This window comes from Dendropsophus ebraccatus, chromosome 14 (genome assembly GCF_027789765.1).
Source record: "Dendropsophus ebraccatus isolate aDenEbr1 chromosome 14, aDenEbr1.pat, whole genome shotgun sequence".
Classification (NCBI taxonomy): domain Eukaryota; kingdom Metazoa; phylum Chordata; class Amphibia; order Anura; family Hylidae; genus Dendropsophus; species Dendropsophus ebraccatus.
The window spans coordinates 51,713,558-51,739,020 of NC_091467.1; the positions used below are offsets into that span (position 1 = coordinate 51,713,558).

At 45.1% G+C, this 25,463-nt stretch overlaps 1 protein-coding gene across 4 annotated transcripts in view; it reads left to right on the forward strand.

Moving 5' to 3' along the window:
* Positions 1-22,580, forward strand: part of CDH4 (cadherin 4) — a 557,258-nt gene extending 534,678 nt beyond the window's left edge. For 2 of the 4 annotated variants that reach the window (XM_069952222.1, XM_069952223.1), the window contains 9 exons: positions 550-687; positions 5,637-5,822; positions 7,178-7,431; positions 14,192-14,334; positions 14,766-14,999; positions 15,762-15,995; positions 18,884-19,023; positions 19,146-19,310; positions 22,052-22,580. In XM_069952222.1, the coding sequence (XP_069808323.1) occupies positions 550-687; positions 5,637-5,822; positions 7,178-7,431; positions 14,192-14,334; positions 14,766-14,999; positions 15,762-15,995; positions 18,884-19,023; positions 19,146-19,310; positions 22,052-22,258 (1,701 nt within the window). In that variant the 3' untranslated portion in view covers positions 22,259-22,580. The remainder of the gene's footprint in view (positions 1-549; positions 688-5,636; positions 5,823-7,177; positions 7,432-14,191; positions 14,335-14,765; positions 15,000-15,761; positions 15,996-18,883; positions 19,024-19,145; positions 19,311-22,051) is intronic. The other 2 variants (XM_069952224.1, XM_069952225.1) reach the window with 1 other exon arrangement.
* Positions 22,581-25,463: the final 2,883 nt, after the last annotated feature.

Here is a 25,463-nt window from a genome sequence, read left to right on the forward strand (position 1 = left end):
GAGATTTTTTAATAGAAGTAAATTACAAATCTATATAATTTTCTGACAATAGTTGATTTGAAAGAAAAATATTTTCACTAGACAACCCCTTTAAGGGTGCACACACATTTAAGAGCGAAGTTTGCTGGAATTACTGATTATGGTGGGATCAGCTGATTACATGTATGTCGTGTGTATTGGGTGTGCTGACTCCTCCACCACAGATGTCGGGGTAAAGAAGGATCAGACTTGTTGAGCCCCCAATGATCGTCTGGTATCGCCAAGGAAGCTGCAGCTAGTCATATAGAAATGTAATGTTACATGCAAGCCCTTCAGGTGAGAAGACCATGTAATAAATGGATAGGCTTTGTGCTCCATGATGTGTTTGTCTCCTATACCACTGAATGTCTGACAACAGCTTCCTCCTCAATGAGAACACATGTACACTCAGTTGAGATGAGTATGTATGTGCATGGACAGGACAAGAGGTTTAGCTCTAGGCCAAATGAGTGGATCATAAGGTTTGTTGAGTATTGCCTATAACCTATATTCCTGCATCTGTTTCTCCAGAAAGTCCAGCAGTACACCGTTGTCATCCAAGCCACAGACATGGAGGGGAACCTAAACCACGGATTATCAAACACGGCCACCGCCATCATCACCGTTGCCGATGTGAACGACAATCCGCCTGAATTTACCTCCAAAATGGTGAGTTATATGAGTATCTGTCATATTGGTTATCATACATATAAAGTACTGGGGGGCGAGGGAGTAAAAGCAGCCAGTAAAGTGACACTCCTAATACTGACAGCATTGCTTACCGCCGTGACATCACACTGGTTAGAATATACAGAAAAATGTAATATACAATAACTACAACAACAGACGAAAGAGGAAGAATCCGCATTAATAGAGCAACAGATTTCCAGGTCTTTGGATGGAATCTCGTTTCCTGCAAAGTATATTCCCTCCGCGGCTCTCAATCTGTTTCCTATATGTCCTCATTAGTCGCTGACTGACAGGTCTTAGCTGGTATACATGGCACGGGCCCAGCCAGAGACTAAAGAGGAGCCACACAGCACCCGGGCAATCCTTGGCGTTTGGTTCTGTAGTCATTCCCACATGCAAATATTGGAGCCTAGCAATGACAAATATGTACTGAGCCTAACTAGATCTGGGGGGATAAAATATTGCTGTAAACGTCAGCTGCATAAGAAATGGCTGACTTAGGTGAGATGACGGAGCAACAAGCGCTAAAAACCCTGTTATGTCTATTGGAAAAGGCAATAGGTCATATCTGATAAACCTGCTCATAAAATTTAAAAAAATTATAAAAAATTAAAAAAAACACCTCTAAACATATGTTACTATTCAACAATATATAGGGCTAAAGGTAATCCTAGTAGTGTACTTTTACAGGGTCGGCCTGGGTACCTGTGGGTCCTCAGTAAGGGCCGTATTACACGGAGCGATAATCGGCCAGATCAGGCAGATTTGGCAGATTATAGGTCCGTGTGATAAAGACAACGATCATCAGCTGATCATGTCTTTAGGTCTGGACCTAAAATCATCGGCTGCCAATCGTGCATTGCTACGTGCATTAGCGATGCGCGCCCAACAGCTAACAATTGAATAAACTATTATATTAGCTTCCCATGCTCCCTGCGCTCCCGATCTTTTCCTGCCCTCTGCCTTCACTCCCGGCACTACGCCTGTAGCTTCCTAGCGGTCTCTAAGCTGACAGGCCAATCGGCCAATCACTGGCTGTGGCAGTCCTGGCCAGCAATTGGCTGAGAGGCCTGTCATCTCAAACAGAACGCTGTGAAGCTGCAGCCGTGGTGCCGGGAGTGAAAGTTTAGGGCAGGGTCTGCACGGACAGCCAAGGGTGCATTTACACAGACAGATTATCTGACAGGTTTTTTAAGCCAAAGCCAAGAACAGACTATAAAGAGTCTCCTCTTTTAAAATCCATTCCTGCCTTGGGCTTAAAAAATCTGTCAGATAAATCCCTCTGTGTAAACGCACCATAACAATGTCCGTTCACCCCTCAGTGTCTGGCAGCAGCTTTCTCCCCCTTCCTTTCCCCTTCTCTAAACACATGCACACTCACTAGAGCTGGGTGTGCATATGTATGGGGGGGCAGATCGGTAAATATAACGGTTTCCAAACCGTCATTCTACCAACAACTGTCTCCTGTAAGCTCATTGTTAGGGAAATATTTTGAAATAATAACCCATTATTATAAACAATACAAAATCTACCAAAAAAATGCATAAAACCAGATTTATACAATAATTAATTTCTGATGACGCGTTTGACTTTAAGAAAAGTTTTTTGAAGAAAATCAAACTTTGCGGTTAGACACACTGAGAAAGCATGGAATCCACAAATCTGGAGGGTACACGTGTGTGATCTGTCGTGTCACCCATCACACTCAGCAGCTGTCACCCTGACATGATGGTAACACATTGATAATGTTTCATTAACACAATCTCCTGTTGCTAATTATTCCCCGGGATGATAATGAAGCGATGAAGCGACACTCAAAGTTAGAACTGGGTCGATTCCACGGCGGCGGGGACTTTATTACTGTCTGCTTATTGATTTGACATTTCTTCCTTATACATTCAGATACTTCACTAAATGAGCATTCACAATACTCTGGGAGATATGATTTATGATATGATTTATTAGTTTTTCAGACAATCTGTAGTATTTTGGTGTTTAAAGGAAAACTCCAGCCGAAAACATACAGGCAAGTACCCACCGAGGTATATTAGTGATATACGGCCATCTTGGCCCTGTCCATAGAACTCTGCATTGTCATGATGTTCGGAGTGGCTGGATATACTGGATAGGCCATAGCTGAACAAGTGTAAGCCTTGGTAACAACTTTATGAAGTCCCTAAAGAAAAATCACCATAGGGATCTCAAGTTTCTGTTTAATTCCAAAGTAGCGCCGCTACAGGAGAGATGAGGTATTGCACAGTTTGCTGTCCATGTAGGGATCCTCATTGGAGGGGGGGGCTCTCAAACTGTGAGGAAGGTCTGATTGGACAAGTATGCCCACTATTGTTCATGAGGTGCAGATGAAGAGGATATTATGTCAAACCATCCCTGACCAATGTCTGCAGTGTGGCCCCCAGTGTGGCGTTATCCTGCTGGCTATCTCTTCCCCAGATAAGTGACACTCACAGCCGTGCACAGGATGAAGAACATGATCCATCACGCCAGGTTCCTTTTTCCATTACTCCATGGTCCAGTTCTGATGCCCATTGTAGACACATTTGAGGGTGGACAGGGGGTCACATGAGCTCTGGGCAGTCCGTAGGGCCACATACACAACAGGATGCCATGTTCTGTGTGATATCTTTTCTGTCATATTCAGCAGGAAGGTTTTCAGCAGTTTGCTCTACAGCAGCTCTTCTGAGGAATCGGACCATATGGGCTAGCCCTTACCCCCTTACACACACATATTAATGAGCCTTGGCCCCCATGACCCAGTCCCCAGTTCTCCTTCCTTGGACACTTGTTCATTACTAACTACTACATGCTAGGACACCCTACAAGACCGGCCACTCTGAAGATGATCTGACCCCAGCGTCCACACATCACTATCCGGCCCTTGTCAGATCCTCACGTCTCCAATTTTGTTCCTGTTTCCAACATTAACTTTAAGAACTGACCGGTCACTTATTCTGATATATCCCACCACTGACGCCATTGACACCAGATCGTCCACGTAATTGACTTTGATTTTGGCTATATTTTTTATAAAATAAAAAACCTTGTTCAGTAAAGTCAGAAGCTCCTACATCTCCAAAGAGCTTGTACTCCAGCCCTTTTCTTCTAGCCCTTTCCGCCTAGGTTGCTGATCACTCATTCTCAGGTTGCTGATCTCTGCAGAGCTTACACTACTAATCCACTCCTGCTGCGGCGCAGGGAACGCTGAGAGTGGAGTGCAGAACCAAGAGAATAATCACACCCCCCGGGCAGAACACAACCACTTCTCCTCTCTTCTTATCGCTGACGGCTTCTTCCTGATACCATCAGGTATTGTGAAGCACAACAGATGTTAAAGGTCAGGACGACGCCGGCTACATCAGTCACAGGGGAGCTTGGCAGATCCAATTCTGGATAAATTCCCAATTTGTCTTCCTAACAAGATGATGGTATCAAGGATTTCAGTGTACGAGAGGAGCAGGGAACCGATTAAAGATTTTCGTGCTGTCAGGGCTGGAGTCTGCAGTCGCTCAGCCGGCTTTCAACTTTCCAAGTTGAAAGTCAAGTTCAATTCTTGTTGTTTTTTTTATTTTATTTACATCTGATCTTATAATCTATAACTTTTTGGGGTGATATCCTATTACTATAAGTAGAGTAAGATTGCCGCTATATACCTGGCTGTTTTTTAAGGCCCTATTCCACGGAACGATTCTCGGCCGTATTCGGCCGATATCGGCCGTTACGGAGCATAATCGTCCCCTGGAATTGAAGGCAACGATCAGCCGACATCGTTCATGTCGGCTGATCGTTGCGTCGACCGCTGCTGTTTGCTATGGGCTGCCCAGACGATCTAGCGATCACCCGGGAAACCCCCCCCCCCCCCCCCCCCCCCGCATATTCCCCTGGCTCTCCCCGGACTCATAGCAATAACTCATAGCGTGGAATAGCGATAACGATGTCCATGCAGCCCTTGTTAAACGATTATCTGGCCGTGTAATAGGCCCAGGAAATGAGAGCCGATCTAGCAGATCGGCGCTCGTTTACTGTTATTATCGGGCCCCCATCGGCCCGTGGAGTTAGTACCCTTAGTTCCATACTTCCATATATATTTTGCAGTGCAGCGCGGCCTCTATGGCGGAAGCAAATATTTCAATAGGATATGGGAAACATTCATCCGCAAAATATTACACTATGTATGTTCATAGTACATTAGGGACTACTAGGGTTAATTCATATGTGATGGATTTACTGTAGATTTTACCTGCAGATTATAGTAGAAAGCCGATTTTTATTTTCTTTTTCTTGCATGAAAACCGAGCTGGGGTGTGGATCTGGGCTGCTTCCTTCCAGCAACAACACCTCCCCTGTCTTCAGTCTGGGCGTGGTATTGCAACTCAATTCTATTGAAGTGAATGGAGTGAATACTACACACAACCTAAGGACAGGGATGGGGCGTTTTTTTGCAAGAAAGTAGCTGTGATTTTGCTAATCCTGAATAATCCCTTTAAAGTGTCACTAGTCAACTTTCCTCCACTCCAGCCCAGGTAAACGGGCGCAGATCCAGAAGTAATAATATATGGTAAGAATGTATGATAAAAATATATAATTCTTTAAGATATAATTCTATAAGATACAACATGTTTCGTGGTCGCCCCCCACACACACACACACACCTCTCCTCCCAGATGGTCACTACCCACATTTATAAATATGGTGGGTGCAGTATGAAAAAGTGACCAATTTTTACACAAAAGAGGCTTGTGCAAAAATTGGCAAGAAAACGGAATATGAGCTAAATGATTATACTTGCATTGTCATGCCTTATTAGTTAGGGTTGCCTGGATGAGAAACACTGGTCTACTCCATGTATTATACACCCCCAGACTTTCATATGTTATTTATCGATAAATCTTGATGTTTTTTATTTTTCACAGTTCACTGGTGAGGTGCCAGAGAACCGAATCGATGCCATTGTGGCCAATCTCACGGTGGTGGACAGAGATCAACCCTACACTCCCAACTGGAATGCCATCTATAAGATCATCAGCGGCGATCCAGCCGGTCACTTCACTGTGAAGACGGATCCGGTGACCAACGAGGGTGTGGTGACTGTGGTAAAGGTGAGGATGTTTTATATGCATCTGCTGCAGAACTGATCCATTTTGCCCATTGAGCTCCCTTGGAAATAAATGAAGATTTATCGATAGCTTCAGGGAGGACTGTGTCCTGTATCCGTAATCCTATTACCGGCATCCAGAGCCGTCATTAGCAAGATGATGCTAGTCAATAAGGCCTGTGTGTCAATATGGCGTCTGCTGTGTGCATTTTGCACGGCTCCGCTATAGGAATGGCTGATGGAGCCGTGAGGTCAGGTTTTCCTGGTAGCTTCATTCTATCCTGTGCAGAGATGCTGCTGTAATTCATTGGAGGCCGCTGTCAGATGAGCAGCAGGAGCACCAGGCAGCTATTACAGCCCTGTCTGCAGCATCTGCGGAGCCAGAAAATACGCTCATGTGAAAATCCGCTGTATAGTGTTCTGCTAGAACCATCATACTGCACACCTTTATCCCAGAATACATGGGAAATACACTGAACACCACCGAAGCTGCGTCCGATCTGCTGCAGACAGAATGACATCAAGGTCCAACTGACCCTAACAATCCATACAGGTCATGTAGTTATACTAGACACTCTTAGACTTTCTTTATAGAAACCAGGATTAGAAAAATAAGAAAAAAAAACAGGATTTGCAAAAATAGCGCCACCTCTGTCCTCTGGTTGTGTGTGGCATTACAATTTAGCTCCGTTCACTTTAATAGAACTGAGCTGCAAACCCACACCCTGAGGTGCTGTTTCTGGATAAAAGTGGCCATATTTTTTTTTTTAATTAGGCTGAATCACCTTTATGAGTGATAAATTCCAAAGGCAATGAGGTCACCATATTAGGAAGCAATGGAGCATTGCATCTGGGTATGCACTAGAAACAAGAGTGAAACGTGCTGGTGAGGCCTCATGTACAGTGTTAAGGCTCTATTACATGGGCCGATGCTGAGGCGCAGCTCGCTATAACATGTGCTGAAAGTGAGCGGCGAGACTGCAGGGGGTGTGGGAGGGGCTCCTATTACACAGAGCAACGGCCAACAGACCGTCCTTATTGTTAATAAAACAAGAATCTGATCCTTGCCTTTAACACTAGCTATTACACCAAGCGATACGGCTAATAATCGCTTGGTGTAATAGGGCTTTTACTTCATGTCATTAATAATAGGTGGTCCGAGCTGCAACTACAAACCACACAATGGCTTTCTGTTTTTTTGTGGCACGGATCACGGCCCCAACATGGATCTGTAGCACCTATGGATGGATGGGTTAGTTAGCTAACACCTAAGAATACCCATAGTAACCCATAGTACTCCTTTTCTTATAAGATGTGTGCACCCCAATCGGCTGGTAACAGGTCTCTCTTCCCTTTCAGCCAGTGGACTATGAAATGAACAAGGCCTTTTTACTAAATGTTATGGTGACAAATCAAGCCCCTCTGGCCAGCGGCATTCAGATGTCCCTCCTGTCCACCTCCGCGGTGACCATTTCCATCATGGATGTCAATGAAGCACCATACTTCCCCAACAGAAATGACCCCATCAGGCAGCTGGAGGGGGAGCCGGCGGGCAGACTGCTGACTACATTCTCAGCTATGGATCCAGACCGCTCTATGCAGCAAGCTCTGAGGTGAGTGACACATGACATGTGCATTGCATTCCTGAATGTGAGAAATATCTAACTCCATATCAAGTTTCAGGGGCAAATCAATCATCTAGAACACAAGAAATTTGGAAATTCTCCCCCATACTTTAACCAGGTGTGGGAGAGAAGGCCCTGACTTTCAAGACAATTTCTACAATAGAAACAAATGTTGAGTGGTGTCCATTGTATCTCATTGGTGTCCAAACTGCGGCCCTCCAGCTGTTGCGAAACCACAACTCCCATCATGCCTGGACAGCTAAAGCTTTGGATTTGGCTGTCCAGGCATGATGGGAAATGTAGTTTTACAACAGCTGAAAGGCCGCAGTTTGGAGACCCATGCAATAGAGCAGGGGTCTCAAACTCAATTTACTCGGGGGCCGCTGGAGGTAGAGTCTGGGTGAGGCTGGGCCGCATCAGGGTTTCCACAAGAAAAGCTCTTACAAAAACATTCCAATGTCATCAAATGTAATTATTATTATTCAGATTCAAATGTCTGTATTGACAGTTCCTTAACATTTAACTTTCTGAACATGAAAGTTACATCAGGTGAATCACAGGGGACGTCTTCATTGATCCCTTTTCATGATCTTCTCCTTCTCTCCTGGGCCATTGTGAGAACTTCTTCGAGCCACGAATCCACAAAATCTACCAGAGAAACATATTAGGCTCCTCACTCTGACACCATCCTCATCTCTCTATTAACTGCACATCTGTATTGGCCCCTTTACAGCCCCATTTAGTAGGTAGGCTGACTCTATCTGATCCACCTTATAGAATATGCCCCCCTCTGTGTAGAGATGGCCCCTTGCTCAGTCTTCCATATAGATGGCCCCCCTTATCTCCCCCCATATAGATGCCTCCTTCATGTTGCCCCCTTATCTCTCCCCCATATAGATGCCTCCTTTATGTTGCCCCCTTATCTCCCCCCATATAGATGCCTCCTTTATGTTGCCCCCTTATCTCCCCCCCATATAGATGCCTCCATTATGTTGCCCCCCTTATCTCCCCCCATATAGATGCCTCCTTTATGTTGCCCCCCTTATCTCCCCTCCATATAGATGCCTCCTTTATGTTGCCCCCTTATCTCCCCCCCCATATAGATGCCTCCTTTATGTTGCCTCTCTTATCTCCCCCCATATAGATGCCTCTTTTATGTTGTCCCCTTCTTAACTTTTCCCCAATATAGATGCCTCCCTTATCTTTCCCCCCAAATAGATGCCTCCCTTATAAATGCCCTCCCCCCCTCTTTGTAGATGTTGTCCCCATATCTTGTACCCCGCCAAGTAGATAAAGAACAAAACAAAAAAACAACTCACCTAACACATCGATCCCCCGTTGCAGCTCCCTTCTTACGGACGGACCCCCGGCTGATGCTGCCTCCCTGGGGGTGTCCCCGGGATTCCCGGGCAGCACGCGCACCAGGGAGCTGTGTGCGCCAGGCTGTTACTTCCGGGTCAGCGCTCCCTGACCCGGAAGCAACAGCCGATGCGCACGCAGCTCCCTGGTGCGCGTGCTGCCCGGGAATCCCGGGGACATCCCCAGGGAGGCAGCATCAGCCGGGGGCCGTCCAACACAGACTCTTGTGACCGCAAGCAAAACACTGCTTGCGGTCACAAGAGTGATCGATCAATGGGCCGGGCGGCGGAGGGGGGCCGCCGGGCAGTAAAGTGGTGGGGGCCGCAAACTTGTGTCGCGAATTTGAGACCCCTGCAATAGAGTATACATGTATATGGGGCAATCAGGAGAGAACTTTCAGCCAGACAAGCGTTGAGCTTATGGATATATGTATGGGCAGCGTTATTGATCTCCAAGTCTTCACCCTTAACCTTCGCCAGATGGTATGGAGTGTGTTACAGGAGAATCCCTAGTTGCAGTCCATAGAATAGTCATCAGTAGGACTGATGTAGTAGCAGCTTTGTCAAAGTTCATCACTAGGAGGGCAGCCAGGATGTGACAGGCTGGAGGATGAAACTGGAGGGTACTCAGGAATGTAGGGTAAGGATTCCTAGGTTACGGAATAGAACAGTGGTTACCAAATGAAGCAGAGGCAATATGGGGGCCCAAGGCCGAGGTCCAGAGAAGGGTCAGTGAGGAGCCATGACAGAGACAGTCGTATGAGGACAGGGTATGAAGCTCATCTTTGGGCACAGGTTGCCTTATTGAGTCATGAAGCAAGAGCAGGAGGGTTGTGGTGCAGTCAAGTTAGGGGTGAAGCGTCCAGTCACCTAGCAACAGGACACAGCCATTGACAGGGTCTGCAGCTGCCCACGAGGACACGGCGCAGAAATCGGACAAAGTGAATAACTTGTTGGATCTCCAATTCCTCCAGTGATAGCTGTGACAAGTCACCTGAGCGATGGCTGCATTATTACATCCATTACAGTACACTGTCCCAGCGTCTCTTTCTTCTAATGATATCCTCTGGGCCTTCAGAGCACTGACCTTTCTGTCATACCGACAAGCTGGCATCTTAGATTCCTGAGCGTCGTTGAATTGTGTCAGGGTGCAGACGCGACCATCGAGCTTCCCATACACCCCCGCTGCTGTAATACAGTCCCCAGGGGGTGTTGGAGATAAAAGGGGGTCAACTGCAGGAAGACGGGAGGGGGGAGCAGCTGCTATCCCACAATCCTGCACCGCAATGACTTTTTAGCTCTTTTCTTTCTTCTGGTGATGGCGGTGAGAGTCCGGCCGGTGTGAGCCCAATTACCCGCACTTCACCGGTGACATTTTTATAATCATTATGTGGTTCAGACACTTCACTCGGGGGCCCGGCCGACTGACAGAGAAAATGATTATATTGACTCATGGAGGCTCCTTCCTATCGCTCCTGGACATATAATGAAGCCTTTAGAAAGACATTCCCAGTTAACAAGGCAATTTCTTCTTATTTGTTCCAGGTTGTATCGCCGGCGCTGTCACGCGGTGTTTCGTTCTCTTTGTGGTTATTTTTTTGTTAAGGTTTGAAATACTCGGCCCCCATTCCTTATTGTTGTTTTTGTGAAAATGATAGCTGGAAATTGTTTTCGGGGGAAAAGAAAAGAGTTATCTAACTTTGAGAAGTATTTTGGGAGTAAAGCAATGCGGCAAGTGAGGCCGTTGATCTACCACATCCGTGCCAATAATGTATCCTCGTGTAGCCAGGTGGCAATGAGGAGTGATAGCACCACGTTTTTTCCAACAATTTCCAAGCGCCAAAAACATCTTTCAAATTGTCTGAATTATGTCAAATTTTAATGCCGCAGCAAGTGTTTAATTTTTTTGTCTTTATTTTTCTATAGGACGAGCCATATGAGGAATTGTATTTTTTGCAGGACTTGCTATATTTTTATCCCGTGCTGATTAAAATTTTTCACTGAAAAAAAACATTTGTGATGAATTACAAACAAATTTTGTAGTTACAATGATTTTGTAGGGCATTTTATGCAGCGTTTACCATACAATAAAACTGACACCCCAGGTCAGTACAAATACAATACCAAATGGGGCTAATTCTTCGCTTCATGATGGAGTTTTATTGGTACCATGGGGGGGGTACTTTTTGATCACTGTTTGAGTTTTTCTGGCATCTGATGGAGCCCATATTTTTTTTTACATTCAATGATGGAAAAAAATCTAAAAAGGGTGGCAGTACAGATCTGTTGGAACATGCAATGCTATGAGAAAACAAAAATGCTGACTGCACAAAAAAAAGCTGTGAATAGAAACAGTTCAGTTGTTAGTATAAGTGTATATGCCTATGCAGGACACTGGGGGGCGGGGCATGGTCACATGCTCCTCCATGTCGGCCATCTTATAAACAGACTCACCACAAAGCAGGGCAGCCCAGCCTGGAGGAGGGAGTCTGATGTTAGCTCTATGAGGTACACAGGGAGCTGCTGTCAGTATATACAGTGAGTACACTTACTAATATTTTACACTTACTATAAAGTGGCCAACCTCAAAATATTGGCAACGATCAAAAATTTAATGAGCCCCTCTATATTTAGAATCCCTATTGTTCCATTCCCATTTGTTTAAAAAATCGTGACAATGCATAAACAATCTACTGCAATGCTATTTCAGTTTTTTTATTTTACTCAGGTGGGGGCTGTTATAGATATATATATATATATATATATATATATATATATATATATATATACAGGGGCGTAGCTTATGTCCATTGGGCCCTGGTGCAAGAGTTCAACTTGGGCCCCCCCCCCCTTCCTCGACCAAGCGATGTGATAGATAGATAGATAGATAGATAGATAAAAGATTATTTAGGAGTATATAGTTAATATTATCACCATACATATTACCGCTATACTGTTACTGACCAAATCCTGTATACTGAGACCAATATTACCAATAGTACCAGTATACAAGGGGGAAATATTACCACTGCACCACAGCCACTACCATCACCACCATATTGTTACTGTCCAAATCCTGTATACTAAGACCAATAAAACACAGTACCAGATAGCAAGTAACAAATATTACCACCACATACTGACTAACACCACCGCTGCTACTGAATATTCCACTGTACACAGATCACTATCACCTTATCCAGTCATATATTGCCAGATCCAGCTCTACACAGGTTCTTTACTCCATATACAATACAGTGCAGTTATATCAGGTGACTCACAGGGGACATCTTCTCAGAGTTCAGAGATCAGAGATTTACCCTTTTCATGTTCTTCTCCATCTGCCCTGGGCCATTATGAGAACTTCTCTGAGCCACAAATCCACAGAATCTGCCAGACAGACATATTAGGCTCCTCACTCTGGCACCATCCTCTCTCTACAAACTGCACATCTGCATTGGCCCCTTTACACCCTCATTTAGTGGGTAGCCCTGACACTATATTATCCTCTAATAGTATATGCCACCCCTGTGTTGATGGCCCCTTGTTCAGTCTTCCATATAGATGGCCCCATGTGCATCTCCTTGTCTCTGTGTAGTCCCCCTATGGTAGATGCCCCCCCCCCCCCCATGTAGTCCACCTTACAGATGGCCGCTTTGATGGTCCCCTCTGTGTATTCCCTATAGTATACAGCCCCTCCTCTCTGTAGTCCCCCTTATAGATACCCCCCTCTGTGTATTGTCCCTTACAGATTGCCCATCTGTGTATCCCCTCTTTATATATGGCTCCCTCTGTGCAGTCCCCCTTACAGATGCCCCCTGTGTTGTCCCCCTCTGCCCCCCTTTTAGATGGTCCTGTGTTGTCCCCCATATAGATGGTCCCCCTGTGTTTTCCCCCCTTATAGATGGCCCCTCTGTGTTGTCCCTTATACATGCCCCCTTATAAATTGCCAATCTGTGTTGTCCCCCTTATATTGCCCCCCCTTGTAGATGCCCCCCATGTTGTCCTCTTATACAGGCCCTCCCTTGTAGATGGCCCCTATGTTAGCTTCTTATACATGCCCCCCTTATGTTGCACCCCCTTCTAGATGCCCCCTTATACATGCCCCCTGTGTTGTCCCCGTATGTTGCCCTCCCCCTTATAGATGGCCCCCTCGGTGTCGCCCCCATTGTTGTCCCCCTATACATGCCCACCTTATGTTGCCCCCCCTTGTAGATGCCCCCTTATACATGCCCCCTGTGTTGTTCCCCTTATCTTGCCCCCCCATAGACCCCTCTGTGTTTCCCCCCTTTATAGATGGACCCCTCTGTGTTGCCCCCCCTTTATAGATGGACCCCTCTGTGTTGCCCACCCTTGTTGTCCCCTTATACAAGCCCCCTTATGTTGCTCCCCCCTTGTAGAGGTCCCCCGTGTTGTCCTCTTATATTTGCCCCCCTCATCTCGTTCCCCGCAAAGCAAATAAAAAGAAAGAAAAGAAAAAAAAACAACTCACCTAACACCTTGCTCCCCCTCGCAGCTCCCTTCTTCTCTCTTCCTATGCGATGTTGGACGGGCCCCGGGCTAATCCTGGCTCCCTGGGGGTGTCCGCGGGATTCCTGGGCAGCACACTCACCAGGCAGCTGTGTGCGCCGCGGCTGTTACTTCCGGGTCAGAAAGCGGTCTCCCTGACCTGGAAGTAACAGCCCGGGGGCGCACACAGCTCCCTGTTGCGAGCGGCAGCGGCGGGCGGGTGACGGAAAATGGGTTGCCAGGCAGTGCGGTGGCAAGGAGGGGGGCCGCGGGCCCCCCTCGCTGGCGGGCCGGGTTGCAACGGCGACCGTTACAACTGCCATAGCTACGTCACTGTATAAATATATATATATATATATATATATATATATATATATATATATATAGTAATATGTCTTTGTGCCCAATCACTACACGTTTTCTGCAGCAGATCTGAGCATACCCTTGTGGAGACCATGTATGAGGCTCCAGCCATCCTCCCTCCTCCATGGCAGTGAGTGAATGCTGCATATAGTGTCCTGGGTCTATTGAGGCTGAATCTACCTGTTGGGGTCAGTCTTATAAGAAAATTGGTTCCATCTGTAACCACTGTTGTTTTAATGAGCTTGGGAGACGGCGATAGTGAAATTGTCTGAAGTTCTAAAAGCCGAGGAGTTTTGGCTGGCTCCATCTCAATATAAAGTCTTGGGCACCATCCAACCTCGTTCAGATTCAATTGTAGCTGGAGAAAAACCACTTTGTATTGACCAATGTCTTTCCCCAGAGCAGAGCGCCCGCTCACGACTGGCAACCGGAGCTGTTGTTAATGGAGCCTGCTGGATTGATGCCAGGATTGATCTGTATTCTCTTCTTTATGGTGCTATATCATGTCTCCTCTCCAGGTACACCAAACTGTATGACCCTGCAAACTGGCTGGCCATCAACACGACAAACGGCCAAGTGTTCACCACTGCCGTGCTGGATCGAGAATCTCCTTTTGTGAAAGACGATATCTACGAGGCCAAGTTTCTGGCCACTGACAATGGTGAGATCCTTCAGATCAGTAATCGCCTTCATGCAGTATGTTTATCCAAATAGGTCTTTCAGGGATTTGCAGGCAGTCTCCTATCCAATCTGACATGGGATATGGAGAGATGCAACTGCAGGCTTGACAGTAGGGATGCTGAAGCAACTGTATTAATATCATGCATAGTACCTGCCTGTGACACCCAGAATGCAGTCTATGCAACAGTTTCTGCAATGGTGAAGTGCTCTATGCAAATTAGTTCACCTCCAAAAGAAAGAAAACTATCTCACACTAGCCAAATTGGTGACTCTTCCATTTGGAGGAGATCTAATTTGCATAGTGCATACATTAAGGGTTTATCCCGCATAGAATTGTATGAAGAAAGTTCCATTACTGTGAGCTATCAGGACACAAGTAAGGGAAGTCACTCATGTTGTTGTTACTCACAGGCGTTCCTCCCGCTAGCGGCACCGGCACACTGCAGATACAGCTTATTGATATCAATGACAATGCCCCTGAACTGCACCCGAAAGAAGCGCAGATCTGCGAGAGGCTGAACTCCAACCGGATAAACATCACTGCCACCGACGTGGACCGCAAGCCAAGCGGGGACCCCTTTGTTTTTGAACTTCCGACTGTTCCCTCCAACATAAGAAGAAACTGGACCATCACCAGGATAAACGGTGAGTGATAAAGGATGGCAGGTTCACTTTAAAAAATAGTTGTAGGGTCGGGATGTCAGCCTGCTCCATACATCAGCAGCCAGAATCAGAGATAACTCTGATCCCAGCTTTTTAGACTCCTAAATACACAGCACTAGGTGGTTGGGTGCTGAGTGGCAGTCCTGACATCTCTCTAGTTGAGCCCCTGCAATGCAGTTTGACCATTATGGCAACTGGGGGCCCAATGAAGACATGCTGCCATGATCATTAACCTAGTAAACCTTGCAATGGGTAGGTTGTAATACTTTAGTTATAGGTAGTGCAGTGTACTGAAGAAGTTATCGAGCAAGGTCCCCAGATGGACCTAAAAAAAAGTAAATAGAAAAAAATTCTTAAAAATGTAAAAGAAAAAAGCCCAATGATAAATTTTATTTTGTAAACATTAATATTAATAATAAAAAGAGTATTTAAAAATTCTAGTCACCCCCTTTTTCCATTTTTTTGTATATTATAAAAGTGAACATAATAGATATCACCACGTGATAAGCTGTCTCAACACTGAAAATAGCACAAAAAGTACCCAATATTGGAATTGCCGTTTTCTGGTCACCTCGGATCCCAAAAAACGTGGATGAAAAAGCGATTCAGAATTTGTATGTGCCCAGAAGAGAATCAATAAAAGCTACGGCTTGTCACGCAAAAAATAAAAAAAAGTTCTTGTAACACCAGTTTCATTTCTAATCTGTTCTGTGTTCTCCTGCTGCCACCTTGTGTTCATTTTAGGTAACTACGCCAGACTCAGCTTGCAGATTGGTTACTTGGAATCTGGAGTCTATGAAGTCCCTGTCATTGTGACCGACTCAGGGAACCCTCCGCTATACAACACGTCCATCATCAGGGTGAAGGTCTGTCCCTGCGATGAAAATGGAGACTGCACAACCATTGGGGCGGTGGCTGCCACCAAGCTGGGCACAGGAGCCATTATTGCCATACTCATCTGTATTATTATCCTACTATGTAAGTGAAGATAACACTGTTCTCCAGCCTGTGAGTCTCCAGCTGGGTACATTTCTCTGTGAAATCACTGTCCTGGTCTGTCATATCAAGTCAATGTAGATGATGATTGTATGTATTAAACTGTAACAGTCAGCAGAATAGTGAGTGCAGCTCTGGAGTATAATACAGGATGTAACTCAGGATCAGTACAGGATAAATAATGTAATGTATGTACACATGGACCCCACCAGCAGAATAGTGAGTGCAGCTCTGGGGTATAATAAAGGATGTAACTCAGGATCAGTACAAGATCAGTAATGTAATGTATGTACACAGTGACCCCACCAGCAGAATAGTGATTGCAGCTCTGCAGTATAATACAGGATGTAACTCAGGATCAGTACAGGATAAATAATGTAATGTATGTACACATGGACCCCACCAGCAGAATAGTGAGTGCAGCTCTGGGGTATAATACAGGATGTAACTCAGGATCAGTACAAGATCAGTAATGTAATGTATGTACACAGTGACCCCACCAGCAGAATAGTGATTGCAGCTCTGGAGTATAATACAGGATGTAACTCAGATCAGTACAGGATAAGTAATGTAATGTATGTACACAGTGACCCCACCAGCAAATAAAGTGAGTGCAGCTCTGGAGTATCTGTTTACATACATTACAGTGACTCCACCAGCAGAATGCAGCTAACTCTTCAATCAGCTGGTGGGTTGCTACAAGTCAGGCCTTAAATTTTGGGTTTTTGATTCATTTCACTTTAGGAAACACACAGGTCTCCTCTGATCCGCTTCCCCATAACACTTAGCTCCATGACTGCATTAGTTGTGATGGCCGCTCTTTGGCACATACCTCTGCAGACACCTGCCCTGAGAGCACATGTGTCCTTGTGAGAGCGCACAATGTCACCGCACCGCTGTTTACACCCAGAATTATTCCAATCACTCAGCCCTGGGAGCAAGGTGACCATAATCAAGGGGGATCATTAGCATGGAGCGCACCGGAGAACAATCACACCGCCGCCGCCGCCGCATTCTGTTATTCCTGCATCCGCTTAACTTTTATGTTTGTTTAAAATACGTCGGCCCATCGTCACACGAAGTTAATTCTCTTTGAAGGGTAATAGGGATGGGGGCTTTCATTAGCCGCTCAGGTTTTGTTCCTTTGAAAGCTTTTAGTGATTCGCTCTTTTTTTCTGCTTTAGGGATTTTTTTTTTGTTTGTTTTATTAAAAAAAGAAGTAATTTTCTGATGTAACAGAATAAACAGCTCTTTATTAGCTGGATTATCCTGATGAATATTCAGGCATATACAGCAGACTTTGTGTTTGTTGTAGTTGGGTATTACTGCGGTGTTTGTGCTGCTTTTACATTCCCAGATCCAATCGTTGCTGTGAGAAACAAAACGACTGTAGCTAAAGTGCTGCGCTCCGTATAGCTTATCTTCTCCTCCCGTACACTTGGTGAAATTAGGTGATCACTTACTGCTCATAGCCGTCTGCTCAGCCGTGTCTATCTGACTGTAAGGTTTCTTCTGTTTGAGGTGGGTTTTGTGCTGATGCAGTCCTTGTTTCCTATGTATGTTAATGGAAACAATCATCAAGCTTGTCACCTGTAACAGCTTAGCTCAGCTCCTATAATACTGGGGGAGAGCTGGCGTATTCCTGCATCAGATGACTGCAGAGTATCAGGAAGAAAGATGTCACTTCACAGAGAGTTGGTACTGTACAGATGCTGAAAAAGCAGGAAATAATTTCGGTTCTGATGTCAGCAGAATAGTGATTGCAGCTCTGGAGTATAATACAGGATGTAACTCACATCAGTACAGGATCAATAATGTAATGTATGTACACAGTGACCCCACCAGCAGAATAGTGAGTGCAGCTCTGGAGTATAATACAGGATGTTACTCAGGATCAGTACAGGATAAGTAATGTAATGTATGTACACAGTGACCCCACCAGCAGAATAGTGAGTGCAGCTCTGGGGTATAATACAGGATGTAACTCAGGATCAGTACAGGATAAGTAATTTAATGTAATGTATGTACACAGTGACTCCACCAGCAGAATAGTGAGTGCAGCTCTGGAGTATAATACAGGATGTAACTCAGGATCAGTACAGGATAAGTAATGTAATGTATGTACACAGTGACTCTACCAGCAGAATGAGTACAGCTCTGGGGTACAATACAGGATAAATAATGTAATGTATGTACACAGTAACCCCACCAGCAGAATAGTGAGTGCAGCTCTGGGGTTTAATACAGGATGTAACTCAGGATCAGTACAGGATAAGTTATGTACGTACACACTGGGGGACATTTATGAAGGCTATGGCCGGGGTGTACGCCAGGAAGGAGGCGCAGATTTACCCCTTCTCCCTGGTGTACGCATGCCGTATCCCCGGCTCGCCTGATGAGCAGGCAGGGGGGAAGGGATCGGAAAGGCGTATCATGGGGTACACCTGCTCGCAGGCCGAAATAATGATACAAATCTATGCCTGCTGGAAGCAGGTGTAGACTTGGTGCTCTGAGATTCTGCCGGGCGCAGGGCCGTCTGGGTTTACTAAGAGGCGTGTGCCTCTTCGTAAATCCAGCTGTGAAAAAGGAAGCAGGGCTTTATTTAACAATGGTGTACTTGTACACCGGTCTTCATATATGTCCCCCCAATGACTTTACTAGCAGAATAGTTAGTACAGCTCTGGAGTATAATATAGGATGTAACTCAGGATCACCAATGTAATGTAATGTGGTATACACATATACTCACCAGTACTAGTCAAAGACAGTGGAATAATTACTCTTAAGTACTTGCAATGAATGAGATGTCTCAGAATATGGTCTTGTTCTGAATAGGGAAGGTAATAGAACCACTTCTCTTTTTCTCTTAGCTATGGTCCTCCTGTTTGTCATGTGGATGAAGCGCAGAGAAAAGGAGCGACATACAAAGCAGCTGCTGATTGATCCGGAGGATGACGTTAGAGACAACATTCTGAAGTATGATGAGGAGGGAGGCGGTGAGGAGGACCAGGTAATGCCCACATGGATGAATACACGTACTGGTCCAGCCATGATCAGTCTCCCGTCACCTAGCAGCCATAGGGATAGAGTCAGATATCTGTTGCCAAACTAAACCTTTTGTCTTCCCACCAGGACTATGACCTAAGTCAGCTGCAGCAGCCTGAAACGCTTGATCACGTGTTGAACAAGGTGGCAGGAGTCAGACGGGTGGACGAGAGGCCTGTGGGTGCGGAGCCACAATACCCCATAAGACCTGTAATTCCACACCCAGGGGATATTGGAGACTTTATCACTGAGGTATCTTTTTTATTTGGTCATACCCCTTGGTAGCATTGCCTTATTATGAGTAAGCCTCGAATGGGTGCCCTCTGATGGGCAGCGGTCCTCGACACCCCATCTCTAAGTTCAGTCTGTTTGATCACTTGGATGGCATTGTCAATGTGGCAGCCACGGAGTCAAATGATCATACACTTATCTCCAATCCTGTGTGTAGGTGATTTTCTCTGTTAAAAATTCCTCTAAAATAAAAAATTGGCTGGGTACTAAGGGGTTAAACCTCCCATTGTTCGGCCCAATACATTGTGCACCTCAGTAGGGTTTGGAGGCGTATTATTAGGATGTGAATGGCAGCCGTACAGAACCTCTTCCCCCCTCTGCGGACACCATTGTTATCTCAGGTATAACGTGACATCTGACTATTGGAGGTGAGCGATTTTCTTCGGTCCAGTCCATACAATACGCACTAGAAGAATGACAGCAACAAAGAGCTCGGTCTCCTGTAATCACACAGGAGTCTGTGCGTTTTTTTTGTGAGTACCGTCTCTTTTATTAAAGAAAGTGCTCTCCTATTTTCTAATCAAATCGAGATTTTATTTCCTCGGAGACGGCTGGCAGATATCAGGAATATTAAATGCGGCCATGTTTTAATTAGAATAACATATTGTTCCGGCTTTTATCTGTCAGTGTTTTGCACTTCGGGCCCACACAGCTTTGTGGAGTCAGTAAATGACTCTATATGAGAATGTGGGGTCTGCGCCCCTGGGCTTCATGCTGTCTGATGGTATTACCATCAGCGTCCTCATGAAATGACCGCTAATCCAAAGTTCATTGTCTCACATTAAATCAGGCAATCCACCGAACAAGGAACCTCAAGACCTAAGTGTTCAGTTATTTGTTATATAGTCATACATATATTACCATCTTACTGAGAGGTGTGTGATACATATTACTGATATAATGTTATTACTGAGCTGGGGGAGACTATCTCTTATAGTGGCCGTTAGCTGTCCTGGCTTCCCCATACATATGCATGCTGAGCGTGTGTGTGTTCATATGCACGCCCCCCTGAGCTGAGTGTGCAGATGTATAGAGGCTGCGATTGGCAGCAGCCTATCTCTAGGGAAAATAAAAGGACTATGCCACAGACAGAGGTGTCGGACATCAGCTTGAGCTGGCCATGTATTTTGGAACAAGTCATTTGCTGATGTCTTAAAAAGCCAACATTAGAGATGAGCAAACCTTGAGCATGCTCGAGTCCATCAGAACCCGAACTTTCGGCATTTGATTAGTGGTGGCTGCTGAAGTTGGATAAAGCCCTAAGGCTATGTGGAAAACATGGATATAGTCATTGGCTGTATCCATGTTTTCCAGACAACCTTAGAGCTTTATCCAAGTTCAGCAGCCCCAGCTAATCAAATGCCGAAAGTTCGAGTCGGATGGACCCGGTTCGCTCATCTCTAGCCAACATCCATTAAAGGTGTATGGGCCTGTTTAGTTGCTCATCAAGTTAAAGGAGTTATCTAGGACTATATAAAGCACAGATACTTTCTTGCAATAACAGCACCACCCCTGTCCTCAAGTTGTAGGTGGTATTACAATTCAGCTCCGTTCACTTCAATCGAACGGAGCTGCAAAACCAGGGGTGCTGTTTCTGGAAGAAAGTGGCCATGTTTTTCTAAGCCTGGATAACCCCTTTAAGTAAAATCTCATAGTGAAAGAGATTGTAAGCTTTAGGCGCAAGTGAGCAGTGTGTGGCCCCCTTCCGATTTTGGGCCCTAAGGAACTGCCAATTTCTCCTCCTCACTTGTACGCTTAGCCTTGCCACATAGTTCTGGTTTGCAGATTATGGTCTGTATCTGCACAGTAAAATATAATATATCTTTAACCTCACAGCAATTGAGGCCTTCAGCCACTAAACTTAAAAGGACATACAGTATAAGGCTATGTTCACACAACGTATATTTTCTTTAAACCACGGCCGTTGTTGCACATTGCAACACATTGGGATTATTACGAAAGTATATGTTACCTTGCCGTCTATAGGATCCCGGCCGGAGTGTATACACATAGGGGGAGATTTATCAAAGGGTGTAAAATTTAGACTGGTGCAAACTGCCCACAGCAACCAATCACAGTTCCTCTTTCCTTTCAGCACTGCCTAAAGCTGAGCTGTGATTGGTTGCTGTGGGCAGTTTGCACCAGTCTAAATTTTACACCCTTTGATAAATCTCCACCATAGTATACACTCCGGCCGGGATCCCTAGTGGCGCCGCAAACAACTGATATGTCCGTTTCTGCGGCCACTATTCATTGAATAGCGGCCGCAGAAAACCTTGTCAGTGCACACTATGGAGCGAGCGGCTTCGGCGGCACGCTCCATTGTGTGATGTTGGGAGTTCTGATGCGGATGCGCACGCATCAGAACTCTGCGGCCCTAAAGTTCATCCGTCCGGTACTGCAGTACCAGCCGGGATGATCTTTTCTGAGACCGGCCGTTCCATGAACCGGACAGGTCCCGGAACGGCCGGTCTCATACTATGTATGGTCATAGCCTAAAGATGATACCGATTTTTGGCCAGGCACCTTACCGGAGGTAGCTGCTAACACTAGCAGTTGCCTTTATCATTGCTGCCTCCTGGTTGTGATAGATCGTGTGTTTGATTTGGGTGAGAAAATGTCCAGTTTCGGTACTGACCCCAGTTATCTGCCCCCTCTTTCTCCAGCCTCTAATGCTTCCCTTCTCTCTTTTCCCCCCACAGGGCCTGCGAGCAGCAGACAATGATCCTACAGCGCCACCTTATGACTCCCTCTTGGTTTTCGACTATGAAGGCAGCGGGTCCACCGCCGGCTCTGTTAGTTCTCTCAATTCCTCCAGCTCCGAGGATCAGGACTTTGAGTACTTGAATGACTGGGGCCCCCGCTTTAAAAAACTGGCGGATTTGTATGGCGGTGGAGAGGAGGATTGATGGGACATCTGCATCTGACCAGATCATAACCTCCTCAGTTGTACAGTGGCAGCTTTCATTTTTTTATTATTAAACTCCCAACTCCCACCCCCCTCCGTCCTGACTGCGTTCTTTCTAGTGCTAAACTAGGCAAACTTTCTGAGCTTCATTCCAGTTTCACTTGGCAGAGGCGTCAGGCTTGGACACCCTTTATCTCCATTATATACTTCACTCTGCACCAGGTAAAGACGATTGTGTTGTCTTTGTGGTATACTCTACATAGCAGTCATTGCGGAGTCCTAGTTTAAAGGGGCACCTCCATCCAATTTCTTTATAGTATTATTATTATTATTAGAATTTTTGGCAGTATTATTACTTCAGCAGGACCTTGCACTTAGAAAATAAATGGAAAATATTGTATTTGTCTAGCAGTTGGACTAATCTTGGTTTACTGCTAATCCTAATATACTGGTGGGTGGAGGGTTGTAGGGACAGAATGACAGCGTTGTTCTCCTGGTAGTCCTAGATAAATATGGCTTAGGCACAGGCAATGAAAAGTAAAAAATATGAAAGAGAAGAAAAAGATGACAGCACAAAATCCACTGCCCCTCTGGGGAGGAGGCTTTGTCTAATAGTAGAGTCCTCCCCCGAAGTATAGAGCATTTCATCAGTAATGTAAGGTGTCTTCCAGGATTCTTCCATTATGCTAGAAGCTGTAACACTGCTTACTCCTTTCTGGTCACAGAATGTTAAGGGTACATTCACACGTACCGGATCCGCAGCTGATCTCATTTAAATAACTGAACACAGCATCAAATCTGCACCATCAAATCTGAACGGGTACTTCTCATTTTATTACTCCCAGCAACTTTGCAGTCCACTGATATAGCGAGTGGTTTACCGGAAGTCCTATAAAGTTGCAGTTACACTTACATTGCTAATCTATGGGACTTTTGGCAATTCTGTATACCTCTCTCTTTGGCAGAGGAATTCAGAACTGCCAGTGCAATAAAACAAGAAGTACCCTTTAAAAGTGGTTATCAAAATTAGAAAAAAACATAGCTGCTTCTTCCAAAGACAGCGCTACCCCGGTTCTTAGGTTGTGTGTAATGTTGCAACTCATCTCAAGTCTCTTCAATAGATCCAAGCTGCAATACCACACACAAGCTAAGTACAAGACTGGCACTTCTAGAAGAAAGACGCTATGGTTCTTCTAATTGTGGATAACCCCTTGAACTGCCGTGCTAATAGTGTGCACAGACAGGAAGTTGGAGGCTCAAAACAGGAAGTAGTTTGCATTGTGTGACAGTAAAAAAAATTATAGTGTGGAAATTAGACACCCTTTTTTTTCTTTTCTTAAAATCTGGGGGGGGGGAATAAAAATTGTTGGAAGTGTCCCTTTAACAAAGAAGATGCAAGGAGTCAGGACTTTACTGTCAAAAGTATGATTATGACTTAAAAAATTGGATTTAGAGTGTTATTATAAGTATTATTATTTGTGATAGGTCTTATCATTATTATCTCATGTATTACATCCTGGTCAGATCTGAACTCTATAAGTGACGGTAAAGGGCGGATAGTTACTATAGCTTACCTGCTGGCTGAACAGTAATCCAGGGGCGTCTTGCCAGCGGGGAAGAAGCGAACCCCCAACTGGAACGAAGCATTAGTCACTTTTTTTGTCTTGAACTTACTAGGAATCCGGCATGTCTGTGTTTCCATTACTGCTGCTTCCCGCCCTTTATTTTCTCTGTGTGCGCGTGTATATAATATATATCTCTAGGCGTATATTATATCCACCCTCACACACGCATCTGTACATAGGTGAGCAGGGAGGTTTCCTGAAGACTTGAGTGATACGCCACTCGACCGTCTTAACTTGAAAAAAAAACTTTTTTTAAGAAGCACTGTTTTTACAAAGGAAAACAAAACAACCAAAAAAAATAAAAAATATGTAAAAAAATAAAAATAAAAAAAAATAATGTTTTTGAAAAGTGCCTTTTCGGTACATTATGTGAGGTGATATAAGTCTCAGGAGAAGTCGGAGGAGGGAAGAGGGATTGAGAGGTGCCGGAAGGGATGTCGCTGTGGGAATCTATCCTGGTCGTGAAGAGGTTATGCTGGTTTATTGGGGATTTTTAGTGCTTTGCTGTTAGTACCTCCACTGGTTTCTCTGGCAGTGAAGGGGTTAAGAAAGCAGATTTTTCTTATGTGCTCCATTGTGTGTAAGGAGCTTCACCTATCACAAATACATCAGAAACACATGGACTTATTACATTACACCAGAACTATGCATACTGTATATATATCGGAAGGGGTCGTCTGGGATTAGTCAAAAAAGGACGACTGATTTCTAAAAACAGCGCCACCCTTGTCCACAGGACGTGCCTGGCATTGTAGTTTAGCTCAATTCAAGTGCTGTTGGACAAGAGGGGCACAATTTCTCAAAATACAAGCCCCTGCCTATCCCTAATATTGCTGATAGTCTCATTTATGCTGCTCTAGACGGTCATAAGCATTAGCCTATTTGCATCATATGTAGACAGTTGGAGTATGTGAATTTTCTGGGACTGAACCCTGTTGATTTCTATAAAAAAAGGAGCAGAGGAGCCAGGTGATCAGCCCCCCTCGCCCATAGACATACAATGGACTTCTGACTAAGATGAGGGGTTAGGATGTGTGCTATTGATAGGCTACATCAGTGTGCCCCATTCTATGACACTCCAGTTGTTGCAAAAGTACAACTTTCATCGTGTCCTTACACGGCTGATGAGAATTGTAGTTCAAGTCACAGGCTTTCAGGACATATTAGCTCTGTAAGATGAAAACTGTCAGGGAATGACTGGAATTGTAGTTTTACAAGCTGTCAGGGCATAAGCGATGGGGTTTGCAAACTAAAGGCTCTAAAAGCCTAATGGGTAGAGATTAGAAATGAGTGAACCTCCAGCATGCTCGAGTCGATCCGAACCCGAACTTTCAGCATTTGATTAGCGGTGGCTGCTGAAGTTGGATAAAGCCCTAAGGCTATGTGGAAATCATGGATATAGTCATTGGCTGTATCCATTTTTTGCAGACAACCTTAGAGCCTTATCCAAGTTCAGCAGCCCCCGCTAATCAAATACCGAACGTTCGGGTTCGGATCGACTCGAACCCGAACCCGGTTGACTCATCTCTAGTAGAGATGAGCGAACCTCGAGCATGCTTGAGTCCATCCGAACCTGAACTT